This window comes from Neophocaena asiaeorientalis, unplaced genomic scaffold (assembly GCF_003031525.2).
Source record: "Neophocaena asiaeorientalis asiaeorientalis breed wild unplaced genomic scaffold, Neophocaena_asiaeorientalis_V1.1 scaffold742, whole genome shotgun sequence".
In the NCBI taxonomy this organism is placed as follows: Eukaryota; Metazoa; Chordata; class Mammalia; order Artiodactyla; family Phocoenidae; genus Neophocaena; species Neophocaena asiaeorientalis.
This window is the reverse complement of record NW_020173724.1, coordinates 760,885-779,526: the sequence shown is the minus strand read 5'-3', so window position 1 is coordinate 779,526 and position 18,642 is coordinate 760,885. Positions and strand designations below refer to the sequence as shown.

The window sequence follows — 18,642 nt, the reverse complement described above, 5'->3', positions numbered from 1 at the left end:
ATTTCTCTAATGATTAGTGATGTTGAACATCCTTTCATGTGTTTGCTGGCAATCTGTATATCTTCTTTGGAGAAATGTCTATTTAGGTCTTCTGCCCATGTTTGGATTGGGTTGTTTGTTTTTTTGATACTGAGCTGCATGAGTTGCTTGTAAATTTTGGAGCTTAATCCTTTGTCAGTTGCTTCATTTGCAAATATTTTCTCCCATGCTGAGGGTTGTGTTTTTGTCTTGTTTATGGTTTCCTTTGCTCTGCAAAAGCTTCTAAGTTTCATTAGGTCCCATTTGTTTTCTTTTGTTTTTATTTCCATTTCTCTAGGAGGTGGGTCAAAAAGGATCTTGTTGTGATTTATGTTATAGAGTGTTCTGCCTTTGTTTTCCTCTAAGAGTTTTATAGTGTCTGGCCTTACATTTAGGTCTTTAATCCATTCGGAGTTTATTTTTGTGTATGGTGTTAGGGAGTGTTCTAATTTCATACTTTTACATGTACCTGTCCAGCTTTCCCAGCACCGCTTATTGAAGATGCTGTCTTTCCTCCACTGTATATTCTTGCCTCTTTTATCAGAGATAAGGTGACCATATGTGCACGGGTTTATCTCTGTGCTTTCTATCCTGTTTTCATGTCAGTACCATACTGTCTTGATTACTGTAGCTTTGTAGTATAGTCTGAAGTCCAGGAGCCTGATTCCTCCAACTCTGTTTTTCTTTCTCAAGATTGCTTTGGGTATTCGGGGTCTTTTATGTTTGTGTACAAATTGTGAAATTTTTTGTTCTACTTCTGTGAAAAATGCCATTGGTAGTTTGATAAAGATTGCATTGAATCTGTAGATTGCTTTGGGTAGTATAGTCATTTTCTCAATGTTGATTCTTCCAGTCCAGGAGCATGGTCTATCTCTCCATCTGTTTGTATTATCTTTAATTTCTTTCATCAGTGTCTTATAGTTTTCTGCATACAGCTCTTTTGTCTCCTTAGGTAGGTTTATTGCTAGGTATTTTATTCTTTTTGTTGCAATGGTAAATGCAAGTGTTTCCTTAATTTCTCATTCAGATTTTTCATCATTAGTGTATAGGAATGCAAGGGATTTCTGTGCATTAATTTTGTATCCTGCTACTTTACCAAAGTTATTGATTAGATCTAGTAGTTTTCTGGTAGCATCTTTAGGATTCTCTATGTATAGTATAATATCATCTGCAAACAGTGACAGCTTTACTTCTTCTTTTCCGATTTGGATTCCTTTCATTTCTTTTTCTTCTCTGATTGCTGTGGCTAAAACTTCCAATACTATGTTGAATAATAGTGGTGAGAGTGGGCAACCTTGTCTTGTCCCTGATCTTAGAGGAAATGGTTTCAGTTTTTCACCATTGAGAATGATGTTGGCTGTGTGTTTGTCATATATGGCCTTTATTATGTTGAGGTAAGTTCCCTACTTTCTGGAGGGTTTTTATCATATATTGGTGTTGAATTTTGTCAAAAGCTTTTTCTGCCAGCTGATAGTCTTTTAAATAAATGGAACCATAATAAATAATCTCACAGCAGAAATCTAAGCCCACTCACTCTACTGTTAAGTTGTGCTGAGTATTCTGGAATGCAATTATTCCATGTTCATACAGATTCTTCTGTAGCATTGAAAAATGGAATACATTCTCTAATTCATTTTATGTGTAGAACATATCATTGATACCAAAATCTGATAAGGTAAATATGAATAAGTAACACAGTTTATTGATGATATCAAGGCTAATATCTTCAACAAAATAGTAGCAAACTGAATTCAACAGGTTATCAAGAGGAAAATACACTCTGAGAACAGTCCTATTGCAAGAGTGCAAGGTTTATCTAACACAAGGAACAGTAGAAAATGTATAGAAAGATTGACATCAAGAAAATAAAAGAAAAATGATACTGTTTCCCCAATAAATGGAGATTAAAAATACTCAATGAAATATAACATCATATATCTAGGAGAAATACGTGATAAAAGTTAGCATCAATTCCTGCCATAAAATTCTTACCAAAGTATTAATAAAAGGTTCTTCTTTCATTTAATAATTGGTAATGTAGAGAAAACTAGCTAACATCACACATACAGTGAAACCTTGAAAGCATTGCCTTTGAAGTAGGGAACAAGACAAGGAAACCAATTTTCGCCACTGTAATGCTGCATTTATAGCACAGTAAGGAGGGAAATTGGAACACACAGATGATATGATTATCAGTTTAGAAAATCCAGAAACATTAATTACTACACTTAGTAAGAGAGTTGCGAAACATTACCGCATACAAAAATAATATAGAGGGCTTCCCTGGTGGCGCAGTGGTTGAGAGTCCGCCTGCCGATGCAGGGGACACGGGTTCGTGCCCCGGTCCGGGAAGATCCCACATACCGCAGAGCGGCTGGGCCCATGAGCCATGGCCGCTGAGCCTTCGTGTCCGGAGCCTGTGCTCCGCAACGGGAGAGGCCACAACAGTGAGAGGCCTGCGTACCAAAATAATAATAATAATAATAATAATAATATACAGAAAACAGTTCTATATCTATATACTAGAAACAAGAAACTGGAAAATGAAATTTTCAGAGTTACAATAACATTAGATGGGTCATTTTACCAGTTCCAACTCTAAGAAAGGATCTTGAGACACTTTGTGGAAGAAATGATTAGACATTGTAGAGAGGCAGGCAAAAAGATACAAATAAATGGATATGAATCTATGGAAGACCTAGAAGTGTTCAATTCCCATTAAACCCCCAATAATAGGTCTTTTGGGTGTGAGAATATTGACAAGTTGATTGCAAAAGCCAGTCAAAGAACAGAATGAGGACATTTGCTCTAACCTAAATCAAGACTTTTATTTTAAGTTACAGCAGTTTGGACAAGTGGGTTTCAGTGCAGAGACAGATAAATAGCCCAAGGGACAGGAATGGTGAGTTCACGCTGAGGTGGAGAGAAAGGAGGGTCTTTTCATAAATGGTACTAAGACCATTAACTATATAGAAAAATAAAATAACACTGGAATCTACCTCCTAGAACACAAAGAACCAACTCCAGGCAGGTTAGAGACCTCTGTGTGAAAGGTGAAACAAGCTTTTATCAGATAATAGAGGTTATTTAATGACCTCAGGATAATGAAGGATTTTTAAACGGAACATAAATGTAGAAACCACAAAGGACAAATTGATATCAAATTGATATATCTGCCTGTAACAGACTTAATTAAATAACTTAACTTCACCAGAAACATCATAAAGGAATGAAAAGGTAGAGCACGAAAATGGGGAGGATAGATAAACACACATAAGCATCAACACTCTATAGCATTTATTTATATAAGAGCTCCTAAATGAATATGGAAAAGACAGACAATGCTAATTTTGAAACTTGTGGAAAACTTGAACAGTGACACCACAGAAGAGTAAACCACAGAATGACCAAAAAATTCATAAAGATTCTTCCCTTTGTGAATCATCAGGACCCTGCAATAGACAGCCAGGTGGTGTAACTTCACTCCCACGAGGTTGCCGACAGTTGACAATACTGAGAGTAGGCAAGAGGGTGGAGTCTCAGGAGCTCTCCTTCACTGCAGATGAGAACGTGACCTGCACAACTGTATGGGAAAGGCTCTGGCCTCATCTAGGAAGGCTGAGGAACGCATGACCCTACGGCTCCTCTCCTAGAGGATCTGTGCAGGGGAGAAGTCTTTCCCAGCTTCTCACGGGAACAGCCTACATAGATCAGGAGAACGTAGAAACAGAGGGTGTCACTTGTTGCTGAGAAGGTGGTGGAGCTTCTCTAGGTCACACAGCTGGTGCAAAGCCTGGAGAGGTTTCCTATCTTCCTGCCTCCCTGTTTAGTCGTTCTTTCCACAGTGCTGCATCTTGACTGAGATGGTATCTTTGACCCTATGCATCCCTCCCTTCCCCCAGAGCCCATGGTGGTGTTTGCCAAAGAGCAGCCAGCACGCAGTGAAGTGCAGGCCGTAGCGGGGGCCAGTGCCATGCTGAGTTGCGAGGTGGCCCAGGCCCCGACGGAGGTGACGTGGTACAAGGATGGAAAGAAGCTGAGTTCGAGCTCGAAAGTGCGTGCGGAAGCCAAGGGCTGCACCCGGCAGCTGGTGGTGCAGCAGGCAGGGAAGGTGGATGCTGGAGAGTACAGCTGTGAAGCCAGGGGCCAGAGGGTCTCCTTCCACCTGGATGTCACAGGTCAGTTATTTGGGAGGGATGCTAAATTAGCCCTTTATGGAGATGATGTGACTGGCTTATAGCCGTGACAGACTCAGTGGCCTTTCCATCACATTTAATCTCTTTACATCTCCCATCTTCCCACCTCCCACTTTCATGCTTGTGCCTGATCCCAGGGACACTGGATGGGAAGGGTGTGTATGGAAGGAAGAGTGTCCCCTCTTGTGCACCATGAGTGGTGTTTCCATGTTGTAATGTTCCAGGTGATCTTTGGTGTCCAGGACCCTGGCTCCATCTCGCCCTTGGGGTCTCGAGTAGACCAGATGTCTCTCACCTCAGGATATGTGAATGTACTTTTGGATGTTCTAGCAGCATCCAGATTCCCTCACCCAGCACCATATGAGGATTTGCCCTAATCAGAGACGTTTGTATTTCTTTGAACCTGGTAAGGGGAAGTTTCAGGCACATAATCATACTTGGCATTACCTCAAGTCTGAATTTTGGATCAGCAAAGTTTTAGTTGTCTTGGGACACTCTTCCTTCCTTGCACATGGTTGTAGAAGTTATGTATGCACCCAAATCTTGCAAAATATAGGTTCCTGTTCTCTTGCAATGTCTGTGCAAAGTAAACCAAGAGAAGAGGGTTGGTAGATATATGTCTTTGATATGCACCTCTGAGATATGGCACATTCATCTGAAAGCAAATTTTGGTTTCCTTTTGTCTTTCAATTAGTATATTCTGTGTCAGTATTTCCTTTCCTGTGTCAGTATTTCTAAATGATGTATAAATTTAGAAATGGAGAGTAGTAAGGAGCTTTTCTTACACTAGCATGCTTTGTTAAAGATGAGGTATGGTAGTAAAGTGGTAAAGTGGTATTTATTTCATATCATTTCCTAATGACTCTTGTGTGTGTCTGTACCTTCTGGGCTGGTTCACAGAGATGTCTGTGAACTAACTTTAGTTTCCTTTTGTTAAGAGAGGTTAACCTCAAATAGAGATGGGCTGTGGTCCTGCATTGACTCCTAAGTGCCACCACATAACAGTTTGATATCGTATTAGTATATAATGATTCATAGGTGTATATAGATACCAAGAAACCCACTATGAATCATTTGACATTATTATAATAAAACACGATATTATTTCACACAAATAAATTTGAAAAGTTTTGAAATAGTGGCCAATTCTTAGAAAATTATACCAAAACTTACGCAAGAAGAAATTAACGACTTGAACAGTCTAATAACCTTTTAACTAAATGGAAACATAATAAAAGAATCTTCTCATAGAACAAGATTAAGCTCAGTGGCTCTACTGGCAATTTATATAGAATATTCTGGAAAGAAATTATTCCATATTCATTGAGATTCTTTAAGAGAATGGAAAAGGGATATACATATATTTTTGCATTTTTTTACATCTTTATTGGAGTATAATTGCTTTACAATGGTGTGTTAGTTTCTGCTTTATAACAAAGTGAATCAGTTATACATACACATATGTTCCCATATCTCTTCCCTCTTGCATCTCCCTCCCTCCCACCCTCCCTATCCCACCCCTCTAGGTGGTCACAAAGCACCGAGCTGATCTCCCTGGGCTATGCGGCTGCTTCCCACTAGCTATCTATTTTACGTTTGGTAGTGTATACATGTCCATGCCACTCTCTCACTTCGTCCCAGCTTACCCTTCCTGCTTCCGGTGTCCTCAAGTCCATTCTCTAGTAGGTCTGTGTCTTTATTCCTGTCTTACCCCTAGGTTCTTCGTGACATTTTTTTCCCCTTAAATTCCATATATATGTGTTGGCATATGGTAATAAACATTTTCTCCCATTCTGAGGGTTGTCTTTTGGTCTTGTTTATGGTTTCCTTTGCTGTGCAAAAGCTTTGAAGGGGATATACATATACATGTGTATATATGGAGATATACATATATATGGATATGTGTGTGTATATATATATATATATATATATATATATATATGCTCTTTAACTCATTTTATGTAGCTAGCATGTAACATCGATACCAAAATCTGACAAAGAAAGTATAAAGAATTGAAATTACAGGCCAATCTTTTATGGATGTCAATATCAAAATCCTATACAAAGTATTGGCAAAGTGAGTGGAGCAATGCATGAAAAGCACAATACACTCAGATCTTAATCCAGGAATGCAAGGGTGGTTCAACATCAGAACATAAGAAAAATCAATACAATCTATAATGTTAAGAAACTAAAAGAGAAAAAGCATGTTTTTACCTAGAAGAATGCAGAATAAAAGTGCTTGATAAATTTTTTACATCATATTCAGAATAAGAGTTTTATGAAATGTAGTAGCATATATTCATATTAATAAACTTCTTAATAAAGTAGTAATAAAAGGATAGTTTCTTAATTTGATACAGGGTGCTAAAGAAAACCACAGCAAACATCACACTTATAGGGAAACCTTGAAATCTTTTCTTTTTAACTGGAGCATTTCAAGTGGCTCCACTATCAGAACTTGTGTCCAACATTGTACAGCCTATAAGGAGGAATATAAAGCAATAAAACTTAGATAAAGTAAAAGTGGACTTCACCGATGATAAGATTATTAATGCAGAAGGTAGAAAAGGAAGAATTTTTAGAGTTAGTAAGAAAGTTAAGGAAGACTGCCACATACAAAATACACAGAAAACGCTTCTATGTTGAGGTCCTAGCGACAAAGAGTCAGAAAGGGATATTTTAAGACAATTATAATAGCATCAAAAGTATCATGCTTCTAATTCCATGTCTAATAAAATATGTTTAAGGCTTCTGAGGAGGATATTATTAAATACTTTGGGGAGACAGTGCTAAATGAATGGTGGGATATGCATGGAAGACACAAAGATGTCCACTCCTAATCAAAACCCAAAGAAAAGTTCTTTTGTGGGTGTGTCAAAATTGACTAATTGATTCCAAGAGTCAAGTGGAACCGAAGCACTCATAAAGTGAGAGCATCTCATCTGCAAGATACCAAACTTATTATAAAGCTACAGTAGTGAAGACAACTGGGTTTCAATGCAGGGATAAATACACAGAACAAAGGAACAGAATAGTGAGCTCTGAAACAGCCCCGCACATAACCAGACTCCCCCATCCCTTTTCTGTTTTTTAACTCTGTAGTGCTAGTGTGTGGTATAGAGAAAGGATGGTCTTTTCATAAACTGTGCTAATACCATGTAACTGTATACATATATCTCTATTTTTATATCTATTCCTCTATAATAAAAATGGACATCTCCCTCGCAGCACACACAAACACCAACTTCAGGTGGGTTAGAGACTCCAATGTGAAAGATAAAGCAAGCTCTTAGCAGCTAATACAGATTATTTAATGACCTGAGGGTAATAAAAGATTTCTTAAATAGGATATAAATGCATTAATCACAAGGGACAAATTGACATACTTGCCTGTATTAAAACTAAGAACTATATCAATAGAAGACACATAAAAGATGACAAAACAAGTGACAAAGATGGAGAAGTTATTTACACACCCATACTTCTCAAAGTTCTAACATAAATATATAAAGAGTTCCTGAAAATGAATAACGAAAAGACAGGCAATGCTACTGCTAACTGGGCAAAAGCCTTGCAATGACACTACAGAAGGGCAAACACCAAAAGCCAAAAAGATCAGTAATGGTGCTCCACTCTAAATCATCAGGACCATGCAAAAGAGAGCTCGGGAAGTACAACTACCAGATTGCCAACAGCTGACAACAGCATGGAGCCTCAGGAACTCTCCTGCACTGTGGGTGGGAACGTCCTCTGCTCAGTCGTGTGGGAAAGACTCTGCATCCTCTAGGAAGGTTGAGGTGTACATGCCTCCTGATCCCACAGTTCCTTTCCTAGAGGAACATGTCCATGGAAGAAATCTTTCACAAAGTCCCCACTTGGAACAACATGCACAGATCAGTGGTAGAATGTATAGATAAATTGTGGGTACTTGTTGTGCAGCCAGCACAGAGCCTGGAGAAGTTTCCAGCCCCCCTTCCCATCTGTCCAGGCCTTTTTTCCCTAGTGCTGCCTTCTTGACTGAGATGGTGTTTTTGCCTCTCTGCATCCTCCCCTGTCCCCAGAGCCCAAGGTGTTGTTTGCCAAGGAGCAGCCGGCATGCAGTGAAGTGCAGGCCGTGGCGGGGGCCAGTGCCACGCTGAGCTGCGAGGTGGCCCAGGCCCAGACGGAGGTGACGTGGTACAAGGATGGAAAGAAACTGAGTTCAAGCTCGAAAGTGCGTGTGGAGGCCACGGGCCGAGGGCGGCGGCTGGTGGTGCAGCAGGCGGGCAAGGCAGACGCCGGGGAGTACAGCTGCGAGGCCGGGGGCCAGAGGGTCTCCTTCCACCTGGATGTCACAGGTGGGTGCCAGGGTTGGGTGTAAAGGCTGAGCACCTGACAAATTGGGGGAAATTAGCACATCTCCAGCAGGGTGGGGGACATGTGTGTATTGGGCCTGTGCTGGGTTCTCCTCTGATGCAGTCAGCCCCAGGGCTCTGTCCACTGGGAAGGTCCTTGAGTTGCGGGATGCTTGCCACAGCCCCTGGTCCAGGACACTCTTGGCATCTGCTTCCCCAGGTTCCTGCATCTCTCCATCACATCCCCACCTCTCACAGCATGAAACCTGCCACAGGCTTTCTCAGTCATCTGCAGGCTGCTAAGGCCTGTAGTCTGCTGAAATGGCCATTCTTTGTCTGTTGTTGGCAAGGGGCACTATTCCCATATTAAGTCTTCGTGGGCAGCTGTGGAACCCAGTCCTGCTCTGAGGAGCTTCTGGCCTTGGATGCCCCTACCCCCATTGGGTCTGGAGTCCCTGTCTCTGGCCTTGGGGCCCTGACCGTCCAGCTGCATTGAGGTCAGCCCATTGTGTCGGCCTCTGCTCAGATGCCCATCCTGTCCTGGGCCTGAGCCAAGCTGGTTTGTTGCCTGCTCCCATCCCTCCTGGCTGCCAATGACATCACTGGGTTTCAGTGTCCTGAGGTGGCTGACACTGTCCCTGTCCCCAGCTGTGGCCCTTGCCCCCAATCCAGCAGCCAGTGTGGTCCTTCCAGGTGCTCCCCTGGGTCAGCCCTCACAGGGATGCTCTTGGGTCCCCTCCCAGGGCCTTCCCCTTCCCCCTTCTCTGCCTTGGCTTTGCCCCCTTGCTTGGCTGCTGGAGGCTCTCAGGCTGTTTCATCCCTCTCAGTCTTTGCCTGGTCTCTCCACTCCGCATGGGGGTTCTTCTACTGAGACCGTCCTCCTCTGCCTCCCTTCCTGGCCCTGCTCCCCACTGCTCTTCTGGAATTTTGGCCCAGCCCCCAGGCTGTGTCAGGGTCACTGTGTGCCTTACTTTCCGTGCATTAGCTGCTCATGGGGCCCATCTTCCCTTGGGGATGGGGGCAGGGATCCTCGACTCTCAGCTTTTGGTGGGACAGATCTTGTGGCCCCAGGTGGTCCCTCCTGGCTGCCCTGCGCTGCCCCTGTGAGCCGGGACGGTGCCTGGCACAGAGTGTGGCCCCGTTGCATTTGCCCCTGTGAGCCGGGACGGTGCCTGGCACAGAGTGTGGCCCCGTTGCATTTGCCCCTGCGAGCCGGGACGGTGCCTGGCACAGAGTGTGGCCCCATTGCATTTGCCCCTGTGAGCCGGGACGGTGCCTGGCACAGAGTGTGGCCCCGTTGCATTCACTGTCTGGCTTGCTCAGCAGAGAGGCAGCAGTGGAGAGCTGGACAGCCCGGGCAGTTTCATTTCCAGTCTTCTCCCACCATGTGGCCTGGAGGGGGGACAGGACCCAGGCCAGAGATGCGAAGGTCTCCCCTCTAATGCTTGTTGGTCACCCCCCGCCCCCGCCCCCCAGAGCCGGAACTTGAGCCCCCGACCCTGGAGAGACCCAGACGCAGGGAACCTCTGGTGGTCAGGGAACATGAGGACATCGTCCTGACAGCCACGCTGGCCGCACCCTCTGTGGCCGCGGTGACTTGGCTCAAGGATGGTGTGGAGATTCGCAGCAGCAAGCGGCACGAGACAGCCAGCCTGGGGGACACCCACACCCTGACTGTGCGTGGCGCACAGATCCTGGACAGTGCCGTCTACTGCTGCCGCCTGGGCGCAGAGGAGCAGGACTTCCCGGTGCAAGTGGAAGGTGAGTGGGGCCACGGGCAGGTCCTCTGGGAGCCCCTTGTTTGCAGTGTCCTGGAGTGGAGACTGGGTGAGGCTCAGGGCGCACGACCGGGCAGCTCAGAGCTGGTCCTATGGCCCGAGCCCCACCAGGCTGACGTCCCCTCCCTTCCCCTCCCCCAGAGGTGGCTGCCAAGTTCTGCCGTCCCCTGGAGCCCGTGAGCGGGGAGCTGGGCGGCACAGTGAAGCTGGTCTGCGAGCTGAGCCCGGCACAGGCCCAGGTGGTGTGGCGCCGCGGGAGCACGCAACTCCGGGCCGGCAAACGCTTCCAGATGGCAGCTGAGGGACTTCAGCGCTCGCTCACTGTGTCGGACCTGCGGGCAGAAGATGCGGGGGAGTACGTGTGCGAGAGCCGTGACGACCACACCAGCGCCATGCTCACCGTGAGCGGTATGTGGATGCCGGGCGCAGGGGCTGGGCCGCCCAGGTGGGTGGGTGGGTGGCTTGGCGGAGCATTCCAGGGCTGCTTCCCGAAGAGGTGTCCTTCCGCGGCGTCTGCTAGGTGGGGGACCCTGCCCCTCCTAACTGCCTCTCAAGTGGAGCTCTTGTCCGCAGTCCCCCGCGTGGTCAAGTTCACGTCTGGGCTGAGCGCAGTGGTCGCGGAAGAGGGCTGCGAGGCCACCTTCCAGTGCATGGTGACTCCCAGCGACGTGGCGGTGACATGGTTCCGGGATGGCGTCAAGCTACAGTCCTGCGAGAAGTTTCTCATATCACAGAAGGGTGCCAGCCACAGCCTGACTATCTTGGGCCTGGCCCTGGAAGATGCCGGCCAGATCACCGCGGAGGCTGAGGGCATCAAGACCGTGGCTGCCCTCCGGGTCCGAGGTGCGTGTGTGGGGCAGCAGGAAGGGCGCACCAGCTCCTCGCAGCAGGCGTCTCCTAATGGGCTGGTCCCAAGGTAGCATCCTGCTGCTGGCCTGTATCCAGCTCATCTGGCTGACTTCAGAGGACACAGGGTTTGTCAGCTGCAGAGAGAAGAGTAGGGTCAGACCGAGGGGCCAGGCACCTGCTCTAAAGGGGAGATGGTAAACTCCCGTAGTGCACACCTGGTCGGGGAGTGGGTGGAGGCTCAAACACTCCAGGGAGTCGTCCTAGAGGAGACGATCCTTGCTGAGCCCAAAGGATGGCAAGGTGGGAGAGACTGGAGTTGGCAGCCGGTGCAAGCAGATGCAGATGGTGGGGGTGCGCTTTGCTCGCTGAAGCCAGGTTGCATGGGGGAGGGCCAGCACGTTACCTGAGAGTAAGTGGGAGCCAAGCCATCTCAGGTTCCTGAGTAAGGGAGTAATGCAGGCAGATGCACTTCTGCGGAGATCATGGCACAGTCCGAGACTGGGAGATTCACTCTAGCGTTTCTCTTCCTTAATGTGACGCATCCAGGGCCTAGTTAAAGCAGAGACTGTGGTGCAGCCGGTCTGGGAGCTCAGAGTCGGCCTGTCTCAGTGGCTTCCTGGGTCCCGATGCTCCTGGTCACTGGCCACACTTAGGAGTTCCAGGCCCTGGTGGGGGATGGCAGGAGTTGTTCAGAGCAGGGGAGCAGGAGGTGGGAGGGGGACTGGGAAAGGAGAAGCCCCCCTGAAGTGTGGTTTCCTTCCACAAAATTGTGCCTGTGCGTGTGTGCAGCTGGGCCCTGAGTATGGCCAAGGCCTTGCCTAGCTTGGAGTCAGAATGTGGTGGAGGGCAGCTCTGCTGTCTGGGGGTTGGGGCAGGGTCCCTCTGCCTTGCTTTCCTGAGAGTGGCAGTGGCTGTAATGACCTCCCTCTCCTGTGACTCCAGAGGCCCCAGTGTTGTTCAAAAAAAAGCTGGAGCCACAGACTGTGGAAGAGTGGAGCTCGGTGACCATGGAGGTGGAGCTGACGCGGCCATGGCCGGAGGTCAAGTGGACACGCAACGCCGCGGCCCTGGTGGCAGGCGAGAATGTGGAGATACACGCCGAGGGCTCAAGTCACCGCTTGGTTCTCCGCAGTGTGGGTTTCGCTGACCGTGGTGTCTATGGCTGCGAGACAGCGGATGATAAGACGCAGGCCAAGCTGACTGTGGAAAGTGAGCAGCTTAGGGGGCTTGGCCTAGGGGTTGGGCATCGAGGAGTTGGGGAGGGTAGGGAATCTCCCCCTGGGGGCAGGGCCCTGGAAAAGGGGGAAAAGGGAAAGAGGGAGGAAGGGGTGGACCTTCACTTGCAGGGGCCAGGGAGGTGGGGAAGGGAGTGAAGGAGGGGGCAGGCATCCACCTGAAGGGGCAGGCCTCCCCTGCCAGAGCACCTTGAGGCTCCCTGGGGAAGTGATGGGGGCTGGACCGAGGGCCAGGGTCTCGCTACAGCGGCTCATCCTTCCCCTTGTTTGTCCCATAGTGCGCCAGGTCCGGCTTGTGCGGGGCCTGCAGACAGTGGAGGTGCAGGAGCAGGGCACAGCCACGATGGAAGTAGAGCTGTCCCACGCTGATGTGGAGGGCAGCTGGACTCGAGATGGCCTTCGGCTCCAGCCGGGACCCACGTGCCAGCTGGTGGTGCACGGCCCCACCCATACCCTTACGCTGTCTGGGCTGCAGAGGCAGGACAGTGGCCTGGTTTCCTTCAGGGCGGAGGGCGTGCACACATCTGCACGGCTGGTGGTCACTGGTAGGTGGACATAGGTGGGGCGGGACTCACTCCAGAGCACCTGCCCCTGTCCCCAAGGTGGCCCAGGGAAACAGCTATGGGCAGGGATATGGAATCCTGGAGGAGCGGGGGGCTCATTCCTTTTTTTTTTTTTTTTTTTTGCGGTACGCGGGCCTCTCACTGTTGCGGCCTCTCCCGTTGCGGAGCACAGGCTCCGGACGCGCAGGCTCAGCGGCCATGGCTCACGGGCCCAGCCGCTCCGCAGCAAGTGGGGTCTTCCAGGACCGGGGCACGAACCCGTTACCCCTGCATCGGCAGGCGGACTCTCAACCACTGCGCCACCAGGGAAGCCTGGGGCTCATTCCTTTAACCAGCTGAATGATTCCAACCAGCTCAGGCCCTGTCCCTGCCCAGAGGCCCTGCTTCTCACCACTCCCCTCCTGTCTTTCCAGAGCTGCCTGTGAAGTTCAGCCGCCCTCTGCAGGACGTGGTGGCCACTGAAAAGGACAAGGTGGTCCTGGACTGTGAGCTCTCACGCCCCAATGTGGATGTGCGCTGGTTGAAGGTGCCTGGGAACTTGGACTCCTCTGCCCCCTCTTACCTCTCACCATGGGTGGGCGGGAATGGGACCACTCTGCTGGGCAGTTCCAGCACTTGACCTGGCCTCATTCCCCCACAGGACGGTGTGGAGCTGCGGGGGAGCAAGACGGTGGGCATGGGGGCCCAAGGGGCCTGCAGGAGTCTCATCATTTACCGATGTGAGCTTGGGGACCAGGGCGTGTATGTGTGTGATGCCCGCGATGCTCAGAGCTCGGCCTCCCTGAAGGTGCAAGGTGAGGGCTGGGTGGGTGGGTGCAAGAACCCCCTGGCCCCCCACTGCGTCACCCAGCAAGTGCTTGGCCCTCTGGCTCTGCTCTTGCCCCACCCATCCTGTACTCCCTCAGCAAGCTGGGGTGGGGGGTAGCAGTCAGATAGCTCTGCGTGTCAGGATGTAGCAGGGCCTGCTTCTTGCCCCAGGCCGAAATGTCCAGATCGTGAGGCCTCTGGAGGATGTGGAAGTGATGGAGAGGGAAGGTGCCACCTTCTCCTGCGAGGTCTCCCACGACGAGGTGCCTGCCCAGTGGTTCCGGGAGGGCAGCAAGCTTCGGCCCAGTGACAACGTGCGGATCCGCCAGGAAGGTGAGATGAGGACGGTGGGTGGGCTTCAGCAGGGCTCCTCCTCCTTCCCGCCCGCAGGCCACCCCTCCCTTTAGTGCTGAGTGGCCTTTGTTCCCAGGAAGGACATACACTCTCATCTATCGGAGGGTCCTGGTGGAAGATGCAGGGGAAATCAAATTTGTAGCACAACGTGCGGAATCACAAGCCCAGCTCCGAGTAAAAGGTAATGGCGGCTCAGGGCAGGGCATGGGCTGGACAGCGTGTGTGTGAGCAAGCATGGGTACTGAGTCTCACAGGGCTGAAAGGCCAGCTGTCCCTGTCCTGGGGTCCCTCCTGGAATGAGGACAGCAGTGATCCAGGAGGAGGGAAAGGGGGTATTCCCTCCTTGGCAGGAAGAAAGTGGTCTAGGGGAGGCAGCCTTGGGGTCTGCTTCTTTGTGTAAAACGGAGGTACCAATGAATTCTCCTTCCTGGGACTGAAGCAAGTGCTGGAGAGAAAAGGTGTGAGGCCCTGGCAGGAAGTAAGCACACAAGGCTTTACCTGGCGGCCTTGACGACAGTCAAAGTGGCTGCGGGGCATGAGGGAGAAAGGGTCTAGAAACAGGTAGGGGGCAGGGGTGTGAGACATTTGGATGCCTAAGGTGAGGGCAGGGTGCAAGGGATTCGGGGGTGTGCAGGATGAGGGTGAGGCTGTGAGGACGGGGGGGGTGGGGGAGTGGGGCGGGCGTGCGCATGATGGGGCCCACTGGGTGTGTGCCCGGTGTCCTTGTGGTCAGATGTGAGTAGCAAGTCCCAGACTGGCCCGAGGGCAGCACTCAGCCCAGCTCTCTGCTGGCTCTGGCGGGCGGGCCGGCATAGGCTGTTTAGCCTGAGCGCGATGTCCCAGTCCGGCTGGTTGGAAGATGCACAGCCACAGCACCCAGCCCTGGGTGCTCGGGATCACTTTGCACCTGCCCTGACCCTGCCGGGTGTACCCACAGAGCTGCCAGTATCCATCCTACGCCCGCTGCGGGACAAGATCGCAATAGAGAAGCACCGCGGTGTGCTCGAGTGCCAGATGTCGAGGGCCAGTGCCCAGGTGCGGTGGTTCAAGGGCAGCGTGGAACTGCAGCCTGGGGCCAAGTATGAGATGGTCAGTGACGGCCTCTACCGCCAGCTAGTCATCAACGCCGTCCAGCCTGAGGACGAGGACACTTATACCTGTGATGCTGGCGATGTTAAGACCAGTGCCCAGTTCTTTGTGGAAGGTTCGGGCAGGGCTGGGTGGGCAGCTGTTCCTTTTTTCCGCCAGGGGAGGTGTTACAGCCTGTGGCACTTAGAGGTGGCCAGGTCTGAGAAGGACCTGACGGGGCGCGTTGGGTCACCCCAGGGAGGAAGCGAGCATGCCTGAGAGGGTTTGTTCCCAGGAAGTAACACCAACCCTGCGGGAGGGGTGGCTGGTGATCCTCCCCCTGGACTGCCGCAGTGACTGGCCGCTCGCCCACAGAGAAATCCATCGATATCGTGCGGGGCCTGCAGGATGTGACGGTGATGGAGCCTGCCCCTGCCTGGTTCGAGTGTGAGACCTCCATCCCCTCGGTGCGGCCGCCTAAGTGGCTCCTGGGGAAGACAGTGCTGCGGGCAGGGGCTGACGTGGGAATGGAACAGGAGGGCACGGTGCACCGGCTGACGCTGCGGCGTACCTGCTCCACCATGACCGGGCCAGTGCACTTCACCATTGGCAAATCACGCTCCACCGCCTGCCTGGTCGTCTCAGGTAAAAGTGCACCGCCTGGCGGGTAGGCTGCAGATGGAGAGCGGGCAGGGCAGGGACAGGTGTTATGGCCTTGTGGTCTGGCCCACTTGACGCAGTGCTTCCCTCTTTCCTTCCGCCACAGACATTCCCATGGTGCTCACGCGGCCACTAGAGCCCAAGGTGGGGCGCGAGCTGCAGTCGGTAGTCCTGTCCTGTGACTTCAAGCCAGCCCCCAAGACCGTGCAGTGGTACAAGGAGGAGACACCCCTGGTGCCATCTGACAAGTTCAAGATGAGGCTGGAGGGCCACATGGCAGAGCTGTGCATCGTGCGGCTCAGACCCGCGGATGCTGGTGTCTACCGGTGCCAGGCCGGCAGTGCCCAGAGCAGCGCTGAGGTTACTGTGGAAGGTACAGAGCGAGGGGGCACAGGGCCACCAGAGGGTCTCTAGGGGAGGCGGTGATGGCGGTCGTGCTGAGCTGCCTGGTGTGCTCCTGGCAGTGCGGGAGGTGATGGTGACGCAGCCACTGCAGGACTTGGAGGTCACGGAGGAGGGCTGTGCCTGCTTCTCCTGCGAGCTGTCCCACGAGGACGAGGAGGTGGAGTGGTCGCTCAATGGGACGCCGCTGTATAACGACAGCTTACACGAGATTACCCATGAGGGCCACCGCCACACACTGGTGCTGAAGCAGGTCCAACGGGCTGACACGGGCACCGTATGCGCCTCCTCGCCCAAAGTTATGGCCTCGGCCCGCCTGGAGGTCAAAGGTGAGGTGTCCTTGTGGGGTCTCTGGGGACCCCTGGGATGTGCACCTGGCACCCCGAGGGCCAGAGGTGGCAGCTCGTCCCCTCAGTCGCCCACACCTTCCCTGCAGGGAAGCCGGTGGTGTTCCTGAAGACGTTGGACGACGTGTCCGTGGAGGAGTGGGGCACGCTGGCCTTGCGGTGCGAGGTTTCTGACCACCAGGCTCGTGTGGTGTGGCGAAAGGATGGCATGGAGTTGGGCCCCAGTGACAAGAATGAATTCCTGTACACAGCGGGCACTCGGGGACTCGTGGTGCACGACCTGAGCAGGGATGATGCTGGCCTGTACACCTGCGACGTGGGCACTGATAAGACCAGTGCCCATGTCAGCGTGCACGGTGCGTGCTGCAGCGGCTCCGGATGGCGGGGCCAGGGCACTGGGGGCGTGGCTCTGGGCATGGGGTGCCTCCGCCTGGGGGGCCCACCCAACTCTCCGAGACCAGGGGCTGCTCTGTTGAGCCTGGAGAGGTCAGGGCAGGCTCCTAGGAGGCCCAGGTGCAGGCAGGTGGGCCAGGGATGATGGGCAACAGAGCAAAGCTTGGGAGACTAGACTGGCTCTGCTTGATAGAGTCCCAAGGTGTAAAGGATTCTACAGAGGCTGGAAACATTCACTCTGCACCAGGGGATGTGTACGGGCAGGCACAGGGGCCACAGAGGGGCGGTCAGGAGAGCCTCCTGGAGTGGGCGAGTGGGAGAGCCCGAGATGTCAGGCAGGGGGTGCCCCAGTAGGGCTCCCAGGCCATGGCACAGCCTGGTGAAGGTGGCCGTGGGCAGGCCACAGGCTTTTCACATGCTCCTGCCAATCCGGGCCTGGTTCCCGAACTATAGGGTGGATGCCTAACGTCCTGGGTGCATCACTGCCCTGGCTCCACCCCCGTAGGCCTGCTCTCTCTTGTGTGCATGGCAGGCCTGCTGCCCTGTGATCCCGTAGCTGGTCCCTGATGGTCTGGCCAGTGTTTGATGAGACAGGAAAGGGACAGGAAAGGGAGGGCGGTGTGGTGAGTTTGTCCTAGAGCTGGATTGCCTGTTCATTTTGGGTGCCTGTTCTTCTTCTGGAGCATAGAAGCTGGTGACAACTGTGTGCGGTGCTTATTCTCTCCACATTGTTCCATAGCAAATGTGAAGGCGGCCGCCCTGGTCATAACGCATAGCTATCAGCCATCCAAACACCAAGGTGTGGACAGCTGGAGGCCAAGAGGACATTTGCTGAGAGGGGCAGCAGGCCCTCTGAGAGTGGGGTTGGGGACGGTGGGCTGGTCTTGTCCCTCCTGGGGTGTGGACTGGGGCTGCTACAGGCTTGACGGTGCCTGTCTCGAGGGGCAGGCTTCCTTGGGCCTGGCTGGCGTGATGACTGTCTCCTCTGGCCCACAGACCTGCACGTGGGCATCACCAAGAGGCTGAAGACAGTGGAGGTGATGGAGGGCGAGAGCTGCAGCTTTGAGTGTGTCCTGTCCCATGAGAACACTAGCGATGTTGCTGTATGGATGGTTGGTGGGAAAACAGTGGGCAGCTCTGGCCGCTTCTGGGCCACACGCCAGGGCCGCAAGTATACGCTGGCCGTCCGAGATGCTCTGCCAAGTGACGCTGGGGAGGTGGTCTTCTCTGTGCGGGGTCTCACCTCCAAGGCCTCGCTCATCATCAGAGGTGGGTGATGGTGGCAGTGGGAACTGACTGGCTGGGGCAGGTTGGGGGTCTGTCTCTAGGGGCTGGTTTGGGAGCTGCTGAGCCTGGGCCCTCCCCAGGCAGCCTGGAGCAGGGGCCTTGGGCTTGGAAGCTGGAAGGGGGTGCATCTGGGAACTGTCTCCCCAGCCCCTGGTTGGCACCTGGAGGCATCTGTCAGAGTACTGGGGGCTTCTGGTCATCCAGGGGGCTTACTTTCTAGGATGAGGTTCTGGAGCCTTTGGGCAGAAGCAGGGTTTCTGATCTTCAGTCCGTGATTCGACTGCTGTGGTAGCTCCCAGGGTGCATGACTCGTGAAGCCAGTGAAATTGCCATTGGCATTTCTGAGCT

General features: G+C 51.9%; 1 protein-coding gene across 1 annotated transcript in view; it reads left to right on the top strand.

Moving 5' to 3' along the window:
• LOC112403294 (obscurin) overlaps positions 1-18,642 on the top strand; it is a gene marked incomplete at its 5' end in the record, with an annotated part of 111,322 nt that overhangs the window by 4,529 nt on the left and 88,151 nt on the right. The window contains 18 exon segments of the mRNA XM_024750694.1: positions 2,132-2,150; positions 3,923-4,196; positions 8,279-8,554; positions 10,028-10,312; positions 10,471-10,737; positions 10,903-11,172; positions 12,121-12,387; positions 12,692-12,958; positions 13,390-13,502; positions 13,617-13,770; positions 13,955-14,116; positions 14,214-14,318; positions 15,075-15,341; positions 15,581-15,850; positions 15,972-16,238; positions 16,330-16,596; positions 16,704-16,970; positions 18,004-18,276. Coding sequence (XP_024606462.1) covers positions 2,132-2,150; positions 3,923-4,196; positions 8,279-8,554; positions 10,028-10,312; positions 10,471-10,737; positions 10,903-11,172; positions 12,121-12,387; positions 12,692-12,958; positions 13,390-13,502; positions 13,617-13,770; positions 13,955-14,116; positions 14,214-14,318; positions 15,075-15,341; positions 15,581-15,850; positions 15,972-16,238; positions 16,330-16,596; positions 16,704-16,970; positions 18,004-18,276 — 4,070 coding nt within the window.